At 39.5% G+C, this 26,002-nt stretch overlaps 1 protein-coding gene across 1 annotated transcript; it reads left to right on the forward strand.

Annotated features, from left to right (window-relative positions):
* Positions 1 to 2,217: 2,217 nt before the first annotated feature.
* On the forward strand, positions 2,218 to 25,330 carry uri (unconventional prefoldin RPB5 interactor). The gene is made up of 6 exons (XM_083139321.1): positions 2,218 to 2,535; positions 6,624 to 6,873; positions 16,395 to 16,550; positions 16,999 to 17,146; positions 21,274 to 21,928; positions 25,034 to 25,330. The coding sequence occupies exons 1-6, from the start codon at positions 2,446 to 2,448 to the stop codon at positions 25,148 to 25,150; spliced, it is 1,416 nt and encodes a 471-aa protein (XP_082995447.1). The 5' UTR covers positions 2,218 to 2,445; the 3' UTR covers positions 25,151 to 25,330.
* The last annotated feature ends 672 nt before the right edge of the window (positions 25,331 to 26,002 follow it).

The following is a 26,002-nucleotide window of genomic DNA, read 5'->3' on the forward strand; positions in this document are numbered from 1 at the left end:
AAAAAAAGGGTTGCCAAACAAAAAAAATATCACAGACTATAAAATATCTACCACCAAAATGTATTTTAAACACTTGTAAAAAAACATGTTTAAAACACATTGTTTTAAACGTTTAAAACAATTGTAAAAAAAACAAAGCCGTGTGTTTTAAACGTTTAAAACAAAGTGTTTTAAACACTTTTGTTTTAAACATGCCAACCCTGTCACGACTTCAGCAAATGACTTCCCTAAATTTCTGGATCCCGAGCAGTCGGGAAATACCGAATGGTCATTTTAAAACGGTATTAATTCTTGACGTTTTCTACATTGCAAATGTCTGTAACTTATCGGAAATTGTTAGTTTTCATTCCAGAAATGCAAAGAAAATCACTTAAGGTGAAAATGAGAATTTGAGATTTCCCGAATAGTCGAGAAATTGCGAATATTTCCCGTCCCGAATGTCGGGATTTTAAAAAAAATTCCCGTTCCGATCAAAAATATTCTGTCCCGCATAACAATAAGTACCTATCTATATTTATTTTCAATTTGTCTGAAGCCACAAAATGTAAATGGGTGGAAATGCTCATTTGTGTACTCGATTTCGTGTGTTCAGTTTCTGGCATGGTTTCCTATCTGCATAGTGCAACACTAGCGCATAGATTTGGAATTCATTTCATGGATAAATTCACCTCTTACCGTCGTTTCGTCATTACGAGTAAACAACGGATTGGCCCAACATATACTTCTAATAACCTTGCATGAATGCACAATATCGTTTCGCTATGTGGCGCTTTAGCAACCATCCTAGCAACCGGTTGTTTACAGCCAACATGGCCGCACCCATGCGCGCGACTAACAGACGACTTTACCAGCGTATAAAATGCAAGGTACATTATAAAATGTTATTTCCCAAGATTGAAAGAGATCCCTACGTTTTCCCTCATTTGGCAAAATATGTCCCTACGCGGGCGTAATATAGTGAAAAGTCCCTATGTGTAAGTACCGTGCGTCCATTTCGATCTGCAGCCGAGAGATCGGGAGAAGCGTGGCGGGCGGCACTGACGGAGATGCCGACATTTGCGGCCTGAAATGCCCGCTTATTTTTATGGACATATGCAGACATTTATATAAATATTGCAAAACGAGCACTAACCTGTGTTATAAGAGCATGGTTTTAATTTTAGTAGCTTAGTGACTGTATGTGCCGATGATTTTGACACGCCCACCTCTTGTGAAACACGGCGTAGAGGTTTGTTTGGAGAACGTTCTAACGCTGCACCAATATCATCGAGTTTTGCTTCGGTTAGAATCCGTCGTTTTTGCTTAGGTGTTTTAAAATTTAACGATACAGTTTCTCGTAATTTAAGGACAAGATGTCTAACCGTATCTCTGTGTGGAGTTGAAACGCATGGGAATTTCTGTACAAATTACCTACACACGTCTCGACACGAGTTTGTTTTCACGTAGGTACGTGTCATACATAAAAAAATCTTTGTTCTAACGTGAATCTTGCGGCTGGCATTCCAATCGTCTCACTGACACGTCACACATACACACTACAATAACACAAACAAGTAACTGCAAGTAACCAAGAATAACACTCTTGCGCACAGTACGAAATTAACACGCTCTTGGTTTACATTGCTCGCCACTATATTTACAACTCTGTCTTCATCTAGTCGCGAAGGAACAAAAAACTCGAGCTCGGAGATTTCGGATTGCAAGGAAGCTCACGAACACTATTGACTTTTAACGGTTTCTTCTACAGCGTAATCTTGATACAGTGTTGCACATTCAAAACCTCCAAACGATCCCCATCGGCACAAAACTCTTTCAAGGATATAAACTTAAGCAGGACGTTACTGGTCAAAACTATGATTAAAATGTTTTATTATCTGTGGCTCTTAACATCGTTTCTAAAGCGTATTTTTTTGTGTATATAAGAGCAGAACTTGGATGAATTACAGAAGAACTTTTGCGTGTTATAACACAGGTTAGTGATCGTTTTGCAATATTTATATAAATGTCTGCATATGTCTATAAAAATAAGCGGGCATTACAGGCCGCAAATGTCGGCATCTCCGTCAGCGCCGCCCGCCACGCTTCTCCCGATCTCTCGGCTGCAGATCGAAATGAACGCACGGTACATGTCCATACGGTTGGCATCACTGAATAGGTGGGAAATGTTCTTGGTCAGCAACTGAGTAGTCTGTGGCTAATATGTGGTGTTCTGTTCTGTGCCGGTGTTGTTGGTCTGGTAAGGAAGAAGTACTTCCGAAACACCGGCCAAAAGTAAAGTGTAAACATCGAAAGGGGGAAAATGTTCCAGTAAATGTTGTTTTCAGTTTAGTGCCGTCGAATAACAGGCAAACATGTGACGATTGAAGTATTTGTTATTACGAAATAATAGTAATTCAGCCAACTGTTGTGATTTATTGAGGTTCCATAACATAATACAAACGGAAAATGGCTGACAGCATACCTTCCTTGCCAGAGGGGAAAATTCGGATATTGGATCCTTCAAATCTGCAGTTTCTGAAGGAAAGACAAGAACAGGTATGTAATACCTTACATAAGTGTGGTTCCGACATTAAAGAACTGTAAGACCCGAGCTGCAATATATAGCTATCTATATTTTCACATGTACAAGTGGATAATTTAGAGGCCCAATCTAGAACAGTCCGCCTGCGACAATTTACTATTTATTATTTTCTACAGTGATGAGACAACACTAATATTTTGCAGAGCGAAGGTGGGGAAATAACATATTCTAATCCAATATGTTGTTATGCTGATGGAAGCATTACACCAAATCTCCCCCTCAATGGTTTCACAGGCCATTCCAACCACACAAATATTTTTGTCTGCCTCCTACGAAGTGTGTTAAAAGTCGTATAACAACATTACTCAGGCCTGTACTTATCCTAAAATAAACTGAGGTGCCCATTACACAAAAGTGATTCCTTTCCTCGCTTCCGTAACACACAATATGGCGGCCACGTCTTGAGTCAGGTTGTGGGTATGCAGTGTTTCCAACCTTCACCGAAAAATACGTACTATCGTGTTCGTCACGTGTGCAAATTGTACATTATGCACAGGTAGCTGACGGATAGCCCCACGAACCATTATGCATGGTAGCTGACGGATGGCCCCACGAACTATTCACGGATAACCCCACGAACCATTATGCACGGTAGCTGACGGATATTCCCACGAACCAGTCACTGATAGCCCCACGAACCATTATACACGGTAGCTGATGGATAGCCCCATGAACCATTTCTGATAAGGTTAGCTTTGGTTAGGCAAGCATAGTGAAAAAAAAGGGGGGTTGGAAACACTGACAGGGGGTTGTGTCACGAAACGTACGTTGCATCCGGTTTAGGTACAGGAGGCAAATGAAAACAATGGCAATTGTGTGTTGGTGAGATATTTCTCTTGAAAAATACATGATTTCCCGTTAAAATATATTCCAAGATGAAAGAAAATACCTCAACGAACGTTGTAAACCTTGGTAGGAATTGACAATATAGAGAGTCTCCAATTTTGTTAATTTTCGGTATACTAACTAATTTTGGCCTCCAAATCACAAATCTGTTGTAAAAAACCAGTGGTCACGTCTGAACATTGTACATTTTGATGAAGCATTGTTCGTTAACCCCAAAAACCATCCACGGGTAGCCCCACAAACCATTCACACGAGGTTAGGTTAGGTTCCATTAGTACTCATTTCACCCCTAAATTCATCGAGAAAATAGGGTTCGTATTGGAATTGAACATCATAAATCATTTTCTTGTAAAACAACGGCGTGGTTTTAAACAATGACAGGAGATTACATTTTCGTTTGTAAAACTACGCATATACACTTAGGGGAGACCGGGGTAATTAGAACAGGAAACAGCCTGTAGAAGTTCCACTGTAAATTACTCAGAAAGTTACTGATGGATTTTTTAAAAATTTCTACCATTTAAAAGGACATCTTTTGCATATTTTTGAAAAAAATAATGACCATACCTGCATTGCAAATACTCGTCCAAAAAAAAAAAAATTGTCATGACACCATAAAATTGTTCCAATTACCCCATTTGGGGTTAATGGAACATAAGTTAGAAATTTCAACTGAATAGCTTTAGATTGCTGTTGGGGTAATACGAACATCATATATAAATGTCCCATTTACCCTGCAAATTTGAACACAATAGCTCTACTTCTTCTGGAGTTATCAATGCTTGTTTAAATAAAATCCCAAGTTAACGTCTTTTTTTCATAAAGTTCAATTTCCCAGCTGTGAAGCAAATATGTGTGAATGAAAATCAGTGTTCTATGATTTATTTGAAAGGTTACAGGCCATTCTACAATGTAGTAAAGAAAAAACTTCTAATAGTTACATGTACAATCTAGTATACCCAAGCGAAATCAAGCAAATTACGCAATGTTCTAATAACCCATTTGCAGAAATTTTTGGGGTAATAAGAACTTTGCTTATAAAAACCAGGCAAATTGCCCATAGACAACCAAACTCACATGAAATGATGTGTGCCCTTATGTTTTATTATAGGGGTGAAGAAAATTTTGCAAGGGTTCTTTCATTCACATCCAGTATATGCAGAAGCAGAGAAACACCAAGCATGCGTCACATCATTTTTGCAGGTGTATAATAAAAGTCAAATACAACTTACGTTTGTGTAGTTATTCCAATAACAAATTTTCTGCATGTAGGTTTAGTGTAGGTACATAGGTATGAAATGTTATTACACCAGTCTTTTCGTTTTAAATTATTCTACATTAACATGTTCCAATAACCCCATGTTCTAATTACCCCGGTCTCCCCTATATATTTATATATATATAAAAAAAATCAGTCTTTGTTGTTTTTTTTTCAAATTTCCAGATGTGATCCCCAGTTTTTTACAACAAATTCATGCTTGGGAGGCCAAAATTAGTTAGTATACCGAAAATTAACAAAATTGGAGACTTTCTCTATATTGTCAATTCGCTCCTAAACTTTAGACAAATTCATTTCCGTAAGTAGTTTCTTCTCTAAAAATGACAAAACTGTTACTGCACATAGTGGTTCAGATCTAATTTTAAAATGGAAGCCCAATCCCTATTAGCCTTTATGTGCATAAAGTGGACTTAAAAACTAAATGAATCAAAGTCTATACTAAAGAGGTTTTCTGATCACGTGCTGCTATTTTTTGTGTCTAACAATTTTTCCAACCCTTTCTTACATGTTTGCATGAGTGGGTTATAATCCTCAGGTTTGGTGGTGCATTATGATTGTGCTCCTGCGTACTATGTACAGTGGGATCCACTAGTATTGCTCGGCAAATTGTCCACGACTATTTTCATGAATTTTTATCTTACATCCTATGTGTTTTAAGCTATGGAGTTTTATGTATATTGATGGCAGAAGTTGTCAACAGCTTGTTTTGTGTCTTCTTTTAATTCTTGACGCTCTTATTGGGGAAAGTAGAGTGCACTAACATGGTGATGGACAATTTGCACGGTAATACTCATGGATCCCACTGTACACTGAGTACGTTAGGATTGTTGGTTTTGATAACCTTAGTATTTCATCATTTTCCTTTATTTCCTACAATTATATACAACATTGTCAATATGAAAACAATGAGTGCCACCAGGAACACTCAACGTCAGAACAAAGTTCGGTTGCTAGGTTAGGCATATTTTATGGCATTTCTTGGATGAAAAGTTGAGTAGCAGGGAGCAACACTTGATGACAATTGACTATCATCTTGTGTTCCACGATGGTCAAACTTAGATACTTTTCACACTGCATGTCAGACTTGACTGAAGGACCAGAAAAGTTAACAAATATATCTATTTTCATGAATGTATATCAATAACTACGAACAATGTTATGTGCCCTATTTACAATTATGCAGGCATTGATGACTTCATCAGAAGCCGTATCTTTGTACATTATACCCTTGAAGCTATTGTGCAGTAGTCCGTGGTGTCTGTCTGCCTGGGTGTAGCGAAAGTGCTACACCTTGCTACACCCAGGTAGCAAGTGCCTCCAGTCACCTTGCTACCTCCGTTTGCTCCAACGGTGAGTGTTCCTGGAGGTGCCCAGTGCTTCAAATAGCAGCAACGTATGAGTACAGCTACTTTTCAATACATAATTACTCACAAACTAATGCTTTCTGATCTTTAAAATGCACAAATTAGTTTCTCTTAGCTTCAAACTTACTTCCACCAGCATATCCTGTATTCCTCATGTAACTTGTAATAATTGTGATGGAAAATTTTAAATGTACGAGGCCATCAAAATGAGATAACATCCTTATTTTTTCTGTATGAAATTCCATTTATGGTTCTCTAGTCAGGATGAAGTACTAGTTGTAAAATTTACAGTAAAATATTAAAAAGAAACTGCTTAAAACTGTATATTATTGCTGTTGTAAAAAATAAGTTGATCAGACTTGAAGTAAGTTTATAAAAAATAAGTTTAGAATGGTAACATTGCATGCCACATGGAAAGTTATATGGTCATGGAATTACATATTTTAGTTTCTGCTAAAATCATTAAACATTTTTGCTTTGTGTAAATTTGTGAGTAATATTTTTGTTTAAAATTTTACTACAAAAGCTATGTGCAAATTTATTTATTTTGCAGGATCTGCAAAGAAATGAAACTCAGATAGAGCAGTGGATGAAGTTCAATGATGATTATGTCTCTCTTAAATCCCGGCTTCAAACACTTCCAGATCAAATAACTTACGATATGATGGTTCCTGTTGGCACACAGGCTCTAATGAGAGGCAAGATGGTGCATACAAATGAAATTCTTGTACTTCTGGGAGATAACTGGTTTGTGAAGAGATCTGCAAAGCAAGCATTAGAAATATGTGGAAGGAGAATAAAAAGTAAGTTCGTCCCAAGTTCCTTTTGTTTTATTGTAATTTTGTCATGATACAAATGCAATTTTTACATGGTTCGATTTCGATTTACATCTGTTAACACATACTGCGGAGTTTCAGCAGTTACTTAAGATTTTGCTCAATACATGCTTTCGTGGTTAAGTTTGCAACGTCCGCGTGCCGGAGCACTGCACACTACACCACGGAGCGGTGCAAAAGTGTACCCAGATATGCTAGCTTGTAGCCAGCCGAAGACATGGACTCAAAGTATCTCAGGGCTTGCGGGGTTTAATATTGAAAGGTCAAAGGTCAACTATTAAATGTTTATTTATATTTATACACGCATGTAAATAACCTGTTTAGCACATACGCTCTTAAATCCTCCTCAGTGAGGTACCTGGGCAGTATTAGTATTCTTATCTAATTTAGGGGGGGGAACCAACTAGTACAGGTAACCAATAGGAACCTTGGTAGTCGTCACATGCCACGCCGCCTGGGGACAACATGCGAAAGCGTCCAATCAATAGCGAGGGACGGGCCAAGGGCCCTCGGTTTCACAAAGGTGTTGGTATGAAAGGACGCCGCAAAGTCAATCCAGCTACGACAAGGGAACGGTTCGGTCCCTTGGTATGTCCAGTCAGTAGCAAGAGACGGCAAGGTACAAAGGGAAGGTCTGGAAGCACCCAGGAGACTTGGGCTTGGGCCGCCACGACCCAAGGTTAGCACACCAAGCTCTTATGGAGCAGACCAGGTAGGTAGGTAATCTGCTTTTCTTATCCTCCTCCTTCCTTCTCAAGGAAGCTATTGGATCCCGGTAGGGGGAACATCCAGACTAGATCTGGGAACCAGGTCTTTCGCAGTCGACTGAGCTCCGGGCCTCGCTGCTTTGTTTATATACTGTTTGGTGGCAGCACTGAGGCGGGTGGAGAAGATCGGAACTAAGCCGGCTGCAGCGTTGCAAACTCCCTTCAATTCACGAGATGCAACTCGTGCGTTATAAAATATCAAGTTTAGCATTGTAAAAACCACTAGCATGTGGCGATATAAACTTAACACTTGTGCGCTAAACTGAACACGTTACATTAAAGAAATTACAAGATAAAGAGATTCGACAATGCAAGTTACAAATTAAACAACAATTACTGCACAAAAGATAACTGAATGCGTAAACCACGCAGGGTATTTAGCATGCTTTCTTTAACCAAAACGTGTGTGCCATAACAATATATGCTTCATGCTTAACAACAATGCACTCAAAATTAGATAAAAGATAAATCAAAAGCGTAAGCCTCGCAGGGCATTTCTCAAGCATTAATAATTATATATGAAAGAATATGGCTGTCACGCAGGATAGCTACATGTGATGACCACGCAGGGTCGTTACATATGCCCCTCTCTCGGGCAAAAATTTTGAGGAAAATTAAAAAGTTTAAATTTTCAGAAAAATTTTTGGTAAACCAGAGTCTATATCTCTTTTACTCTTCAATCACTAAGTCTTTTCTTCATTCACTATTTGTCTTCTCCGTTCGGGGGAACACCTGAAGAGACGAAGGTTGTCAAAATTCACTCGGTCGACTGGGTTCTTGGTCGTCGGGTTCAACAGCAGGGCAGTGTTGCTTCGAACATCCGAGGCGACATAGGGGCCAATGTATACCTCAAACAATTTGGCGATAGTCCTATTCTTTCGGGAACTTAACTTGTAATTCCTGACAAGATCCAAGTCACCTTCTTCTAATTGAAGAGCGTTTCTTTTTACCCTAATTCTTCTTTTCTTGCTTTTGGTGCTTTCCCTAGTCCTTGCCATGAATAGTTTCAGATTCCAATTAGATATTTGGGAATCTGCTTCATTGATGGGCCAATTGAAGTGGTCCAAAACTTCATTAGGCACAGGCCTGTTAAAGAATAACTCGGAGGGAGCGTAACCGGTCGTGTCGGAAACAGAGTTGTTTAGAAGCCAAGATATTTCGGTTAAGTATTTTGACCAGGACTGGTGCTCTCGATGACAGAATAGCCGGAGTAATCTTACTATTTCCTGATTCATCCGTTCGATGGTATTGCTGCTAGGATGATAAGCGGTGGTGAAATAATACTTTATTCCCTTTTTATCCAGATATTCCTTCCACAAGCCTGATGTGAACTGCGTTCCTCTGTCTGATAGAATGGCTCTGACTTTAGGAAAGTGGGTAAAATATCCTTTCTCCATCACATTAATGATCTCTCTGGCCGTGCCTCGCCTCAGGGGATAGACAGAGACAAACTTCGTTCCTACATCAACCAAGGTGAAGACGTATTGATAACCCAAAGACATAGGTAACTTTCCAATTAGGTTGATGGACAAAAGTTCATGCGGGTCTTTCTGGTTAATGTGTAATTTGTCTTTGATGATCCCAAGTTTATCCATCTTGGTCTTCGCACAATCTCTAACATGTCTGGCTACGTCTTGTTTTAATTTAGGCCAAAAATATCTGTTCTTCACTCTTTTCAAAGTCTTAGCCATGCCAAAATGTCCTAACTCATCATGGTTCTCTCGAAAAACCTTATCTTTTAATTTCTCAGGAACACACAATTTCGCCCGTAGTTTTTCTAAACAGGAGATTTCCGTACAACTGATACAACCTTCTCACCTTGGACTCAGCAGGGGAGTCTTCATCTTCCTTCTGTCTCAGTACTTCCAAGATGGAAAGGCAGAAAGAATCATGCTCTTGAGCTTGCACCCAATTCTCGACATTGTCTACTTCTCCTCTTTCCTGCCAAATGTAATTAACATGGAAAAATTTTGGTTCTTCATCTTCCTCACTGACTTCTGCAGGATAACGACTGAGTACATCTGGCACTACGTTTTCCTTTCCCTGTATATAGATAATTTCGAATGAGTAGGATTGTAATTTGAGAGACCATCTAGTGAGGCGACAGTTCCAATTTCTAGAATTTTGGAGCCAGACCAATCCCCGGTGATCTGTATATATCTTGAAATGTCTTCCTCGGAGATAAATTTCGAATTTACTTACACCAAAAAGTATGGCTAGGCATTCCAGCTCATGGATGGAGTAATGCACTTCATTATTCTTCAGTTTCCTGCTCGCATACTGGATTACAACCTTTTCTTCATCTAGTTCTTGGAAAAGGACACAGCCTAATCCTTTTGTGGAAGCATCGCACTGTATGCAAAACTCTTGATTTAAATCAGGCTGAGCTAGAGCAGGAGCGGTTACTAATTCTTGCTTGAGCAGGTCGAAAGCTGATTGTTGAAAAGTACTCCAAGTCCACTTAGCACTTTTGGAAAGCAATTTCAGCAAAGGTTCTGTTTTAGCCGAAAAATCCTTTATAAATTTTCGCCTCCAATTGGCTAGTCCTAAAAACTTCCGAATATCTTTCTTGTTCTTTGGCAAGGGAAAATTCAAGATGGCTTCATTCTTTTTCGGGTCTATTTTTATCTGGTCACCCGAGATCACATGTCCTAAATACACTAGTTCACTCTTTACAAAATTGCACTTTCGAAGTTTTACTTTTAGTCCTACTTCTTCTAGTCTGAGTAATACTGCTTTTATGTGTTGAAGGTGGTTGCTGAAATCCGCATCAAAGATTAGAAGATCATCTATGTAAACTGTCAAATAATTTTCTGTTTCAGGGCCAAAAACTTGATGCATGACAGATACGAAAGTAGATACAGCGTTAGATAAACCATACGGCATCTTTAAAAATTCGTATTGGCGACCTTTGTATGAAAACGCAGTATACCTTCGGCATTCTGGCTTCAAAGGAATTTGCAAATAGCCTGAGGCCAGGTCCAAACTCGTGAAATACCGTGCTTGTTTAAACTTCTGTAAGGATTCATCAATGGGTGGAACCGAACTTTTGGGAACTATCATCAATGCATTCAATTGTCTAAAATCCAGGCATGGTCTCACACTTCCATCAGGTTTGTCCACGACTAGCAATGGATTCAGGTAGGGTGATACAGATGGTTGAATAATGTTTCAGGTCTTCCATAAGCTGAGCTCTTCCTCTAGAGCTGCCCTTTTTGAAAGCGGTACTGGATACGGTGCACGATGAACTGGCTCATTACTCTTCAGAAGGATTTCACACTCTGCACTTTCCATTGTTCCTGGCTTCCCTGAGAATACTTCCAAAAATTGAATCAGCACGTTTAACAACTCCTGCTTCTGGGAATCTTTTAGAATATCTACTGTGTCGACCTTCTCCCTGAGGTCCGCGGGTTTATACATCCATTTCTTGTCTCTCTCTTGGACATTTTGGATATACCTCACAAGTTCAATATCCAGTGGATTCCCTTCCTCATGTTCAGGAGTTTTCCCGAAATTCAACTTTACAGAGTTTTTCCTGAAATTTATCTCTGCCTCGTGCTGCCTCAAAAATGGCATGCCCAAAAGAAGATCCGTACTAAATCCCTTCAATATAAATACTTCAGTACTGAAAGTCATTCCACCTATTTGTAGCTCTACTCACCTACTTCCAAAAACTCGCTTTCTGTGGGTACCAGAGAAATCAACTAATCTTATTTCTGGAACCTTTTGTACCTGAATGCCTGGTATTTGATCCTTTAGTTTAGTCCAGACATTATGACTTAGAATTGAACATTCGCTTCCGGTATCAATTATACAGTTTATCGGTATTTCCATTAATTTTGCAGACACTGCTGGTGATTTGTAACTGGTCTTAGAGGCTCGTGCAGATTTCAGATCACTTCGCAAATTTATTTCCTCTGTTTCGGACAATTGAAAATTTACTTTTAGTTCCTGGATAGATCTTAGTGGTCGCTCCTCCGAGGCCCCTTGCCTAAATGGGAACGAAGCACCTAGACAAGGCTCTAGTTTGTTTGACTAGACTGTGACCTTTGGTTATGCAGGAAGTCCCGGGTTGTCTCTAGGGCTTCCTCCTGCTCAGAGGTCAAGTCTTCTCTGGTTGGTGACTGCCTTCTAGTCTGTTCTGCACCCCGAGGTGAGTATCGTCTAGGGGAACTCCCATCCTGATAATTCCTTATATCAGGGAAGCTTCGACCTCTTTCTGGATAAGGTCGATTAAAGTTCCTCTGACCATCCTGTTGGCTGCGGTCCGCTCCTCTCCAGCCTTGTCTTCTATAAAACTTTGGAGTCCTCGCAGCATTCCTTTCTCTACCGCTGGTTCTGGTCTCGATGTTGCGGACTTTGAAGCTCTTATTATTGAATCCAGACTCTTTACTCTTGGGGTCTTCCTTATTTCTCCAGGCATCGGGATCGTCATAGATGTCGAAGTCCTTGAGAAAACTGGTCAATTCATCAACTGATCTTGGAGCATGCGCAAGGCAGAGGTTCCGGATACGATTCGGCAGCTGTCCTATTATTAGATTCAGCACTTCACTTTCGCTGAAATTGTCACTCAAGTTTCGATAGGCAGCGTAGATGCTCCAAGCGAAGCTCTCCATATTCTCGTGGACTGGGCGAAAATATCGTCGATTTCTTACGGCAGTTAACTGTCATTGTTTGGCTTTCTCAGAGGCAAACTCCTCCTTAAATCTTAGGCAAAAGTCGGCATAGTTGACAAAACTATCTATGTTTCCCGCCAGCCAATGTTCCGCCTTGCCTGCAAATACTCTAGGAAGTAACTCAAGTCTATAGTGCTCAGGTATCTGCATAAGCTCGAAACTGACATTGAGCTCTCTAAGGTACTTCTCTGCCGATTGGGCCTCGATATCGCCTTTGAATTTTGGTATGTGGGCGATATCAGCCATCCTAGGCATCTTGAAATCGGCTCTACGTCGAGGAGGAGATCCATCAGAACTGTCTCCCTCTCTAGGCCGCTTGCCTCTACCTGTTCGAACTGTTCTTTCGACGCAGTAGGGACTTTGCACTACTCTAGGAGGTTCAAAGGTGACCGCTTCCGGGTTTAAGCTTTCACCCCGTTCAATAGAATCCGGGAGTACATCTGAAGTGGCTTCGGTTTGCAACTGCAGTCTTTGAAACTTATCCTGCAGCTCACCTACTCTTCTAATTATAGTTCCAGTTTGTTCATGGATCTCTTTTCGAAGGGACACTTCCAGTCTCTTGGTCTCTTCACGGAGAGAGCTCACTTTTTCTCCAGCAGTTGTTACAACTTCTTCCCGGAGATTCCGCGTCAATGCGTCGGCAGCCTCCTTCTGCTCGGTCCTTTCACCAAGGGTTTTTACCACAGAACTCATTGCTTCAACAGAGACCTCTATCTGTTTAACCCTCTCGGGATCGTCACTTTCAGTTTCTTTCCTAGTAACTTCCCCTCTAGACTGGACCAGTTCTAAGCAGATATCTAGATTCCTCTTCATCTGTTCATGCTCTCTTTCTATCTCTCCACGCCACTCAGCTAAGGGCTCTAGTTGTTCTTCTACTACCCTTACTACCTCCTGTTGACAAGAGATCCGGATTTTCTCCAACTCTTCTCTAACACTTTCTCGTTGGTCAACCTTAAGCTGAGAGAAAAACGTTCGCAACTCCTCCCTACCTTTCTCGGCTTCTAGCTGCCTTCTTTCATTCTCTGCCTCTTTTTCTTTGTTTCTCTTTTCTTCCTCTTCTTCCTTTTCTTTCTTTCTCTTTTCTTCCTTTTCTTTCTTTCTCTTTTCTTCCTGACTTTCCACCAGGACACAGAGAACTTCTAACTCCCTTTCTCTTTTCTCTTCAGCTTCTCTCTTCTCCATCTCCCTTTTCTCTTCAGCTTCTCGCTTCTCCACCTCTCTTTTCTCTTCAAGAGACTTTATCAGAGTCCTAAACTGATGTAACTCTTCTTTCCTTCTTCTGCTTTCTCTCTTGCCCTTTTAGCTTCTTCTTCTGCTTTCTCTCTTGCCCTTTTAGCTTCTTCTTCTGCTTTCTCTCTTGCCCTTTTAGCTTCTTCTTCTGCTTTCTCTCTTGCCCTTTTAGCTTCTTCTTCTGCTTTCTCCTCTTTAATACGGGCTGTCTCCTCTTCCTTCTCAAGGAGTCTCCTCTCCTCCATGGATTCGACCACCTGTCTCATCTGTAACAACTCTTTCTTTCGAGTTTTCTCTAATTGAGCAGTTTCCCTTTTTCTTTGTTTTTCATCAGCTTGTCTACGCTCTTCTTCCTCTTTCTTTTCTTTACGTCTCAGTTCTTCCTCATCTTTCTTACGCTCCTCTTTATCTTTCCTTAACCACTCCAGCAGCCAATGGTCTGATTGGGTCTTACTTGGAAGACTTGGTTCAAGCAGGGACGCTACCAAGGGTGCTGATAAGCATGTTTTACACCTAGCCTCTGCATCAGTCTCTGAGGTCTCTTCTTGCCCCTCACATCTCAAATGGAAATTCTTGAGACACTGGAAACACTGGAAGGACTCCATCTCGGCTCCAGAATTATCACAGCATGCGGACCCAGTCTCACCTTCCATGGTTTTTCTCCCTCTGCTCCGTAGACTCATTCCGGACGTTTCTTTTTCCATTTTGTCACAATCGTATATGTCACAACACTTTACCTTCGTGAATTCTGTATGGTTTCTCCGAAAACACTTCACTACCTTCGTGAATTCAATGGACGAACACTGTCACTAATTCTTGCACTACAACCAGTGAGCCACTTCTAGTCCATATACGGCTTCACCACGTAACTAATCTGACCCCACGTTTTACAAGTCGAGCCCTGTGTTTTTGCAAATCGGGCCCCACGTTGGGCGCCAAAAACTTTTGCAACGTCCGCGCGCCGGAGCACTGCACACTACACCACGGAGCGGTGCAAAAGTGTACCCGTATATGCTAGCTTGTAGCCAGCCGAAGACATGGACTCAAAGTATCTCAGGGCTTGCGGGGTTTAATATTGAAAGGTCAAAGGTCAACTATTAAATGTTTATTTATATTTATACATGCATGTAAATAACCTGTTTAGCACATACGCTCTTAAATCCTCCTCAGTGAGGTACCTGGGCAGTATTAGTATTCTTATCTAATTTAGGGGGGGGGGAACCAACTAGTACAGGTAACCAATAGGAACCTTGGTAGTCGTCACATGCCACGCCGCCTGGGGACAACATGCGAAAGCGTCCAATCAATAGCGAGGGACGGGCCAAGGGCCCTCGGTTTCACAAAGGTGTTGGTATGAAAGGACGCCGCAAAGTCAATCCAGCTACGACAAGGGAACGGTTCGGTCCCTTGGTATGTCCAGTCAGTAGCAAGAGACGGCAAGGTACAAAGGGAAGGTCTGGAAGCACCCAGGAGACTTGGGCTTGGGCCGCCACGACCCAAGGTTAGCACACCAAGCTCTTATGGAGCAGACCAGGTAGGTAGGTAATCTGCTTTTCTTATCCTCCTCCTTCCTTCTCAAGGAAGCTATTGGATCCCGGTAGGGGGAACATCCAGACTAGATCTGGGAACCAGGTCTTTCGCAGTCGACTGAGCTCCGGGCCTCGCTGCTTTGTTTATATACTGTTTGGTGGCAGCACTGAGGCGGGTGGAGAAGATCGGAACTAAGCCGGCTGCAGCGTTGCAAACTCCCTTCAATTCACGAGATGCAACTCGTGCGTTATAAAATATCAAGTTTAGCATTGTAAAAACCACTAGCATGTGGCGATATAAACTTAACACTTGTGCGCTAAACTGAACACGTTACATTAAAGAAATTACAAGATAAAGAGATTCGACAATGCAAGTTACAAATTAAACAACAATTACTGCACAAAAGATAACTGAATGCGTAAACCACGCAGGGTATTTAGCATGCTTTCTTTAACCAAAACGTGTGTGCCATAACAATATATGCTTCATGCTTAACAACAATGCACTCAAAATTAGATAAAAGATAAATCAAAAGCGTAAGCCTCGCAGGGCATTTCTCAAGCATTAATAATTATATATGAAAGAATATGGCTATCACGCAGGATAGCTACATGTGATGACCACGCAGGGTCGTTACAAGTTAGGCAGGTTTGGTTCTCTTAGCATTTAAATAAGGTCCCTAAATGCATTCTACTAAGGTTCCGACTTACTTCTACATTAATTCCCACTAGTCTATGATACTTACTGTCACTTGTGAACGGAGAATACCTTGTCCAGGGGAAGCATGCATGCTGGCGTAAGGTAATTTTTAAGTAAGTTTTTTCCAACATAAATACATTTTTTTTCAAATCCAAACAGTGCTCATTACTTTAAGGAAGGTTCAAATTTCGTGTGACAATGATTTCCAAAATTCTACGATAATTATAGGCTTTCCGCTAGGAGAATTTGAAAAAATCATAAAACAATCGGAACCGTGACCGTAAGTTATTTTGTCAATAAAAATAAGAAATTGGTCAGTTGTGTCATGGATGATTTTTCAGTATCCATTGATGTGCAAAATTAGTGGAAACTTCAAATTTTGCATAATTTCCAGAATAATTTGGCTCTGCAAAAGCATCTCAGGGCATGAATAAAGGCACTTTTTTTTTTCTGGGACATCTATATGTGGTCATTAGGTCAGCACATTCGTCCAGTTCAGTTATCAATATTTGATCTTGCAATTAAAGAATAATGTGTTGTAAAGAGAAAATACATTGTGTGCTTATGATATGATATATATTTACAGGTTGTGAGGAGATGTTAGAGAAACTGCAAAAGGAAAAGGTATTACTTATATCCTGGAAGAATGAAACGCAACTATTGCAGGAGGACATTATGGATGGTACTGAAAAGATTGAAATTGTGGAAGTATACGATGATGAAGATGAAAACAAGTGGAGAGGTAAATTTGTGTGTAACATAAGATCACTTTTAATCAGTGTAAGAGTGTGTTATTGTTTGTATTTAGTCTTTCTGCATGAACATTGCTGAAGAATGCTGTTTTTAGCTTATTTTGCAAGCCAGATATAAATAAACATTCTATAATGACTTGATCGCAGATATTTAGGTTGAGTAATTATCGTTGCACTGATGTTGGCAGAAAATCAAACTGAATACAGTACATAGTAAAGGGTAAAATAAACAACTTTCACATAAAAGTGTGTTGTTAATTTTGTGGGTGAAATTTTTATCAACCATAGATAGGAGTGGATTCATGTTGACAGTTTCTATGTGATTTGCAATTAGAAGAAAATTGAAAACACCTAGTCATACAAAAGTGTTTATTCAAACTTGTGAAGAAACTATATTTGTGAACATATTGCAACCTGCTTGTTTTGCTGTATTTGCAGAGGAACACAGGGAAAAAGTGAGGCAATATCATAGGAAGTTGGCTGAACTTAAGAAAAACCAAAAAGAACCAACAACAAAAGATGAGGTATTGTGGAACAGGCTTGAGCAACTAGAGTTACAAGAAGAAATGGAAGATGAATTGGCAAAGTAAGATTTTTACATTTAAAATATCAGTTTCATTGCTTAACAATATAAAAATGAAATCTTGCAAACTTTTAGTTAGGTTGATGAAACTACTTTTCTTTTTTTTTGTAAAAATTCTTATACCAGGTGGTTATAATTAAAGTGACGGTGTTCAGAGTGGTACAGCACGGGCTGTAATGAGAGTAGCAGTCTGAAACTTCGTAGATATGATAATGAAGCAATGCGCTCGCGAATTATGCAAAAAAAAATAAAAAAAAAATAGTTCCAATTCTCGCCACCAGGGTAAAAAATGGCGCTGTAAGCAGTCAAAACGTGGAATTTTCCGTAACTCTGACGTCAAAGTCGTTGACATTGCCTAACCATTGTGTGAGCTCCCTGGTTGTTGGTGGTGACGCTTGTTGCTTTTTTTTTTCCTTTAGTGATGTGAATGTTCGCCGAACATTAAAAGTTTGATTTTTCCCGTGTAAAAAGCAATGGCTATTGCGAAGAAAGACCGTGCACTGCTAGTGAAGTTGTTTTACCAGAATGGGAGCAATAGTAACGCTGCACTGCGGAAATATCGCCAACAGAAAGGGCTGAGAAGAGGGCCCATGTCAATTAATGGGCTAAAGAAGATGATGAAGAAATTCGAGGAAACAGGTGAATTGGGTGTTGCACCAGGGAGAGGAAGTTGTGGACGAAGTTGCTGTAGCTGTAGCTGACCGTGCAGCACATGCCTCAACTTCTGCAACCAGTGCTAGAGCTGTGGCACGTGAATTGTCACTCCCCTGGTCAACAGTTCGCAAGGTATTGTGGTGCATTTTACACTGGTATCCCTACAAGATTCAAATTGTGCACCAATTGAAACCCCAAGATATTCCACAACGCCGTGAGTTTGCCCATCGGTTTTTGGCACGCATGGAAGTGGATGACATGTGGCCGGGGAATATTCTGTGGACTGACGAGGCGCATTTTACTCTGGTCGGTACAGTGAATACTCAGAACTGTCGCATATGGGGTTCCACTCGTCCACATGTTGTGCAGGAACAACCATTGCACTCAGTTTACGTGACTGCTTGGTGTGGGTTCACTAGCTCCTTCATTCTTGGTCCGTTTTTCTTTGAGGAGATGACACCTCGAGGGCCTGTTAGGTGTACAGTGACATCTGCACGTTATAGGGACCTCCTTGTGCAACACGTGATTCCAGCTTTGCAAGAACGGAACTGTGAACACACCATTTTCATGCAAGATGGGGCAACACCACATGTCACTCGCCACGTGAAAGATTTGCTGCGAGAAACCTTCACTAATGACCGCATCATCTCTAGGCAGTTTCCAGATGATTGGCCTTCCAGATCCCCCGACCTTAATCCATGTGACTTCTGGCTGTGGGGATATTTAAAAGATCGTGTCTATCAGGGACATGTCCGGTCTCTGCCTGATCTGAAAGCTAGCATACAACGACATGTCGCTCAGATTTCACCAGACATGCTGCGAGCAACTGTCTATCATGCCGTGTTACGAATGCAGCATGTTGCTGAATTGGGAGGCCATATTGAACAGTTCTTGTAACCATAGTTCCTAATAAACATGCCAGAATCATTGTTCTCGTGTGTTTGATCTTTCCTGCCTATTTCCTGTAACTATACCACGTTTTGACTGCTTACATCGCCATTTTTTACCCTGGTGGCGAGAATTGGAACTATTTTTTTTTTTGCATAATTCGTGAGCGCATTGCTTCATTAGCATATCTACGAAGTTTCAGACTGCTACTCTCATTACAGCCCGTGCTGTACCACTCTGAACACCGTCACTTTAATTATAACCACCTTGTACATAATGCAGAGTGGCTACTCACTGGGAATTCCGGGATTTTTTCCCCGTAGACGTAAATAATTACAACTTTCATCAATCCAAATCCCATTCAATTCATACATATTTATTTGGGCTGAACTGATACTACTTTGAACTGATACCAATACTTGAAAATTGCAAAAGTTAAAATTTGTTCAAAATATTAACCAATATTTGTGTGTAAATATTCTTCTCCAATTATGTGCATCAATTTACCAATACATTTGCTTCAGAATATTCAAGAAATACATCAGAATATGAAAATAGATGTTATGTAATCACAAAATACAATTTGTTATGAGGGCCTCTCCGATGGCACAGTGGTAGCGTCCTCGCCTTGTAATCAAGGAGTTCCGGGTTCGATACTCGGTGGAGGCACATAGTGGTTCGGATTCCACTTTAAACTGTAGGTCCAGTCCCGATTAGCCTTACTGTGCATAAAGTGGACTTAAAACACCAAATCAATCCAATCAATCCAATTTGTTATGAAAAATATGGTTGCAAAATAAAAATAAAGTTTGAATTTTGCATAATTTCCAAGATAATTAGACTCGGCGAAAGTGTCGTGCAACATTTTTGGGGACCCCGTGAAAGACCAATATTCCGTAAAAGTATCGACTGTTATCAGTAGGTGAATTCCAACCGATACATACCGATACCACTGGTTGTATCGGTATCGGATAAGCCCTAATATTTATAATTGCCCTGAGGCAAGTGTTTACAGTTTAGCTTTTATTTTTATCGATAAGAATAAGAAAAAAGCTGGCTGGAAAATGAAACAGAATTCTGTCAATCCTTTTGCTTTCTTAGTGTCCTTTGCAGAACAATCTACCTGACAGACGGAAGATATTGCAAGATAAGATATCTTGAAGTTGATTAGTTAAATCTGAGTTTGAAATTCTCATATAATCAATAATTTTTCATAGATTAGTATATCCCGTAACATTTGTGACTTGTGTTTGTCTATGTATTTTGAGTCATGAAATTCCAAATGTAAACTCCACATCTTACATTAAATATTTTGTATACATTCCATTTAATTGAGTTGAATTCTTGAATTAGAATTTTTAATACTTTGGAATCACACAGACCCTTTATATTGTTAATTTATTTTTGTGTGAATTGAACTTGAATTTTATTATGGTCCTGGAGTCGCCACCCTGTAATTACTTGAAGAATGAATGAATGAGTTTGAATTTTTGGGTGCATAAACACTTGTGCTGCGACGCCAAGGATCCCAGGTTCGAATCCCGGTCGGGCTTGGTTGTTTGTGAATGTCCATTCATCAATTTCATCATTTCATCACTCATCCCCATCTTCGCAAATTAGTCAAGAGGCACAAAAATAAAATAAACTAAATCAAATCAAATCATAAACACTTGTGGTCATTTCACACCCTTCAGTGTACACGAGGGAAACATCCTCTTATATATAACCCTTACCTTAATCTTTAAAAATGATATGAAGACCCATTTGAGAAAGGATACAATAAAAACTTTCTCAGAAACAGTGTGAAAACATTTGTTGAAACGCTTTCATTACCTCCATACATCGATAAAAAACAGTCTCAGGAAAGTAAAATCGGAACATTCAATATCAATATGTAGAGGCATGCAAATTTCGTTTTTGACGAAAACCCGAAATATGAAATAACATGCTGTAATGTTCATGTTTCTGAAAGGTCTGAGGTGCATTTTTCTACCCTGTTTTGTCACGAAATAATGCGAAATTGACTCTTAAACACGAAATTTACCGTTTATATACCGACGCGACACTTTCTGAAGTCTGAAGTATCCTGTGAGTTATGCAATTCACAGAAAATTGATTGATTCTGCTGTAAATATTTGAGAAGCAAAAATGGACCCCTTTACACAGGAATAAACTTAATACTCTGGTAACTACATAGATGTGCTATTAGAAGGGATAAGTTTATTTTGTGTAATAAGTGAAGTTTTTAAATCAAATTTAGGATTATATTCACAATTTTAAAACCAAAATGTATATAGCACTTTTGATGTGATTATTCACTGCTATAACACCGAAATTTTATTTTATTTACCGCTTTTGAACCCGAAATCAACTCTGTTTTTGTACCGAAATTTTGCTTTTTTATTTACCAAAAATATTTGCCTCTATCAATATGCCAAATGTTTAAAGTAACATTAGAGAGAGAACACATTGGAGGTTTCAGGCCTTGCAGCAGAACATTTTTTTGTATCTGTGAAAGCAAATTCAAACATTTTGCAGACAAAAGTTTAAATTTTTGTTCACTTCAAGTATATGTATTGTATTTCCAGGTTAGGTGTTGAAGATGAAGAATTTGAAACCATTCAAGAAGCAACAGATGAAGAAGATAGCAGTTCAGATGATGATTCCCCTGATTTGAGTGCTACGAAAGTATCAAGTCAGCAACATAGTGATGAAGAAATGAAAGTGGGTGTGACAGAAGATTTGTCTAGTTCCCTAGACACACCTGAAAATTCCAAAATTCTTCCCAGTGAACGAAAGTCTGATGAAAGGCCACAAACTTTGAAGCTACAGAAGAAGAAGAGTGAAGAAAGGAAAGTGTCCTTTTGTTCCGTAGCTCAGGGAGATGAAAGAGATGATGAAATTCCAGAGACACTTCGTATTACCTTCAAGCATAGCCCACAGGAACATGTGAAAGATTTCACCTCATTACAGAACACCGAGATCAGTGCAGGTAGTGATTCCGCCTCTCCACTTCAAAGTCCCGCCGACATATACACTCATTTTGCAGATTTCTTACGCCCTAAATCAATACTCAAAGTGAAGAGTAGTCCCACTGTGAATGTTAGTGCAGTGCCACATCCATCGGAAGGAGACACGAAGAGGTTGAAGTGGCTTGATCAGGAAGATTCTGTGCCTATAGTGAACGTTGGTGTCAATGGGGATGTGTGCGAGAAGCAGAAGGTTGAGTCTCCTGTACCTATTGTAAGTATTGCAAGTAAAAAAAAGAGCTTATGTATTCAAGTTAATTTCTGTGCAAATCTTATTTTAACATGCAGTTGTAAAATAAGCTGTGGTAGTTGTCTTTAGGATGGTCTGACTACCATGTGAGAGCCCCGGGTTCGATCTCCGGTGGGGGAGAACTGGGATTTTTCCACCTGTTCAAGTTGCTCCGGTGCCCACCCAGCATCACATTAAGTGGGTATCGGGAGAAAACTCTAGGGGGTAAAGGCAACTAGGGGCATGGTGCTGATCACATCACCCCCCTCCCCACCTTCGCCCGTGATCAAGAAAATGTGGGGCAATAACTCCACACCCCCTATATGGCATGGTGCAAAGCACAGGGAAGCAGTTTCCTTTTTTTAACTTTTAATGGTGGTAATAAGACATTCTCAAGTGCTTTTAACTACACTTAGCTCTTCTCTTCAAATGAACAAATTTCTTTTTGCTGATGATGGGGATCAAACCTATACCAGACCTGTGATTTGACTGCAAATCCTGTGCTCGTAACCAACTACTCCATGTCACCCTCCAGAATTCTGTGCTAATTTTTGAGGAGAGGGGACCATATGTGCTTGAATTCTACATTGGAATGACGTATAGGTAGAGGCACATATTTTTGGTAATTAAAAAAGCAAAATTTCGGTACAAAAACAGAGTCGATTTCGGGTTCAAAAGCGGCAAATAAAATGAAATTTCGGTGTTATAGCGGTGAATATTCACATGAAAAGTGCTATATAAAATGACATTTTGGTTTTAAAATTGTGAATATAATCCTAAGTTTGATTTAAAAACTGCACTTATTACACAAAATAAACTTATCCATTCTAATAGCACATTTATAAAGTTACCAGAGTATTAAGTTGATTCCTGTGTAAAGGGGTTTATTTTTGCTTCTCAAATATTTACAGCACAATTAATCAATTTTCCGTGAATTGCATAACTCACAGGATACTTCAGACTTCAGAAAGTGTCGCGTCGGTATATAAACGGTAAATTTCGTGTTTAAGAGTTAATTTCGCTTTTTGCAGTTCATTTCGCATTATTTCGTGACAAAACGTGGTCACAAAATGCATCTCACACCTTTCAAAAACATGAAAAATTAACACTACAATGTCTTTTTTCACATTTCGTTTTTTCGTCAAAAACGAAATATGCATGCCCCTACGTATAGGGTTTTGGGCGATGGCAACGAAGGCTGTTTCTTTGATTTGTTTACTTGGAAGATGAGAGAAGAGGTGCTGTCTTGAAATGTAGTATTGGAATATACACAGTGCGGCAATTTGAAATCTGGAATGGTGCTGTAAATAATAAACAAGTGTTCACAGAAATTTACTTACCTGGGATCATTCAAAGTAGAACCCTCCTGCATCCACACATTGTTGAGCTCTGCCTTCCAGTGCATGGAAGAATTCCTGCAATTTGTTTTGTGTAATGCTGAAATCATTGCCGTAGCCTTCTTGATTGTCGGTACATCATCAAAGTAGGAACATTTCACTGCAGCTCTTAGTTTAGGAAATAAAAAATAATCACACAGAGCCAGATCCGGTGAATAGGCCAGGTGTGACAACACAGATTGCTTTTCGGGTGAATCAGAGCTTTGTGACTTGGGGAATGTTCATGAAGCAGACACTAGCTGCCATCAACCAGATACTCCAGCCTCACATGTTTTTATTCTTCGCACGAACATTTCAGTACCTCAAGATACTGAGCAGCAGTAACACTCTGTCTGTAATTTTGATCTTCAGTAATGATTGTCCTCACTTTCTCAACAAATATGGGTGTTCTCACCGTCCTTGCTGCACTTGGATGCTCGCCATCTTCAATTGACTCCCGCCCTTCACTGAAATGCCTGTGTCATTCAAATACACATGTACGGGATAAACAATTGTCCCCATGCACATGCTGCAACATGTGAAATGTTTCCGTAGCAGTTTTACGAGAGTGCAAAAAAACTTGATGTTTTCTTTTTGTTCCACGTTGAAATCATGACACGTGCCACATGCAGCAAAGTTGCTCAAGGTCAACGATCTCTGCATCGATTATTTGTGAGATACCCCTCACTTGTTCGCACCACAGAATGCTTGCACAGTGGCACCACCTACCGAGAACAAAAATCAGTCATGATTTCAAATTGCCGCACTGTGTATATAGTTAAAAGCACTAAACAATGGATAATGATGTCCAATTAATATTGCATACTAATGGAGAACCTTTGTCACCAATATTCAGAGAATGAATCTTATTTTCTCTGAAATTTTGTTTGTACAGGTTTTATGAAATACTTCGGTGGTAATTAGTTATTGTATAAGACAGCCACGTTGGCCCATTGCTATACACGAGACCAGGGAGGGTGATGTAATGTTGGAATTTCTAGCAATATCCCTGCATGGAACAGCTCGAGGGTCACTCAGCCTCAAATGGGTATCTGGGAACAACTGTGAGGGTAACAGCCAGAACATGGTCACCTAAAAATGACAGGTATTGTGAATATATGTGGTTCCATACCTCTGCATCCCATGTGCCTTCAGCGTTCAGTGAACCAAAATAGGGTTGATCCAATCCCACTTTTAATTGATACATTACTAATTCCAACCCATACCCATGCTTAGCTTAAATTATGAGTTAATCAAGGATTTTGCTTTAAAATCCGAATATTAAAATACATGTTATATAGTCACAAAATCCAGTTTTTCAACAAAACTGGTGCAAAATAAAAAGTATCTTCAAATTTTTCAGGATAATTATAAGACTCCTATCTATAAGTATTGTGCAACATTTGTGAACTCTGTGAAGAACCAATATGCAAGAACATATCATCTATTACTTTCCATAGTTCCAATTGCGAGAAATAAAATACTGGAACATTTTGTCATCTTGTGTTTTAGTGCCCTGTGCATACTATTATACATGGCAGAAATTAAATATTTATTCGTGTAAATATTAAAAACCCATTTTCTGGTTCCCCTGGACTTTGCACGCATTCATGAGAATCATCTGTCGGAAGATTGCAAAAAAAAAATCAACTTACATTTAATTTTTGGTTGTTCTTGTAAAGTCAAGATTGCAGTTGTCATCTTACATTCACAGGCATTTGCAGATGTGGTTATCGAGCACAAACCAACTGAAGCAGTACCTCCTAAGCCACCTTCTCAAGCAAGGCCATCGAGTAAATTTCGATCTGCTAGACAAGCTTCAAAGAGATGACGAATTGAAAATGAAGATAGTTCAGACATGAATGTCCATCATATATGAGTAAGAACTGAAGACTGGATTAATAGGACTGCTAATTTGGTAAACATGAGTAAATATTGTGAAGAATATATTAATATTTGTAAGACCTTTTTTTCTGAAAGTTGTTATTTCTTAATAAAATATTTTATTACATCTTAATATTTCATTTGTACACGTACATTTCCCTTAGTCCTTGTCCTTTTAAGTAAAATGCCTCCCCAATATTCTGCTAGTTGAGGCTGTGTATAGGTCTAGCCCGCTTAACTTCTATGTGTAAAGTTGGGCCTATAACTATACACCCAACGGTAAAAGAAAATATTAGGTGAATTGTCTATCACCATTTTCAGTGTGTTTTCCACAATGTGATTATCATGAATTGGAAAAAAAAAAATAAGACCAACAAGCAGAGAGGACATCTGCTTCACATCAACAGAATATCATTTCTTAAAACAACACACGATATAGAATAAAAAAGGATGGAAATAGTGATGGACAAATTGTCTGCGCTCTTGGTTGTTGGCTGTACAACTATACTTTTAACCATTTTGGTGTATTTAGTATTCTAACTTCACAACACACAGTTATTGCATTGGAAAATGGCATAAGTTTATAACTCCACTTTCATTCTATTGGTATTGCAAGTCCACTAATACCTTGTTCATCTGATAATCCAGAACGTTTAGTAAATTCCATCAATATTTTAATAGCTGCATAAAAAATTCCACATGTTTTAACATTGTACACATAATACTGTAACCCAATTATATATATTATTCATTGTACACACAATACTGTAATTCAATTATATGTATTATTCATTGTCTG

The sequence above is a fragment of the Lepisma saccharinum genome, chromosome 17 (genome assembly GCF_977018435.1).
Source record: "Lepisma saccharinum chromosome 17, izLepSacc3.1, whole genome shotgun sequence".
NCBI lineage: Eukaryota > Metazoa > Arthropoda > Insecta > Zygentoma > Lepismatidae > Lepisma > Lepisma saccharinum.

Excerpts from the sequence above, each read along its gene's own strand:
- uri (XM_083139321.1), top strand. The coding sequence starts at position 2,446 with ATGGCTGACAGCATACCTTCCTTGCCAGAGGGGAAAATTCGGATATTG. Across the intron at positions 2,536-6,623 it reads TGAAGGAAAGACAAGAACAG|GATCTGCAAAGAAATGAAAC; the intron begins GTATGTAATACC and ends TTTATTTTGCAG. Across the intron at positions 17,147-21,273 it reads ATGGAAGATGAATTGGCAAA|GTTAGGTGTTGAAGATGAAG; the intron begins GTAAGATTTTTA and ends TTGTATTTCCAG.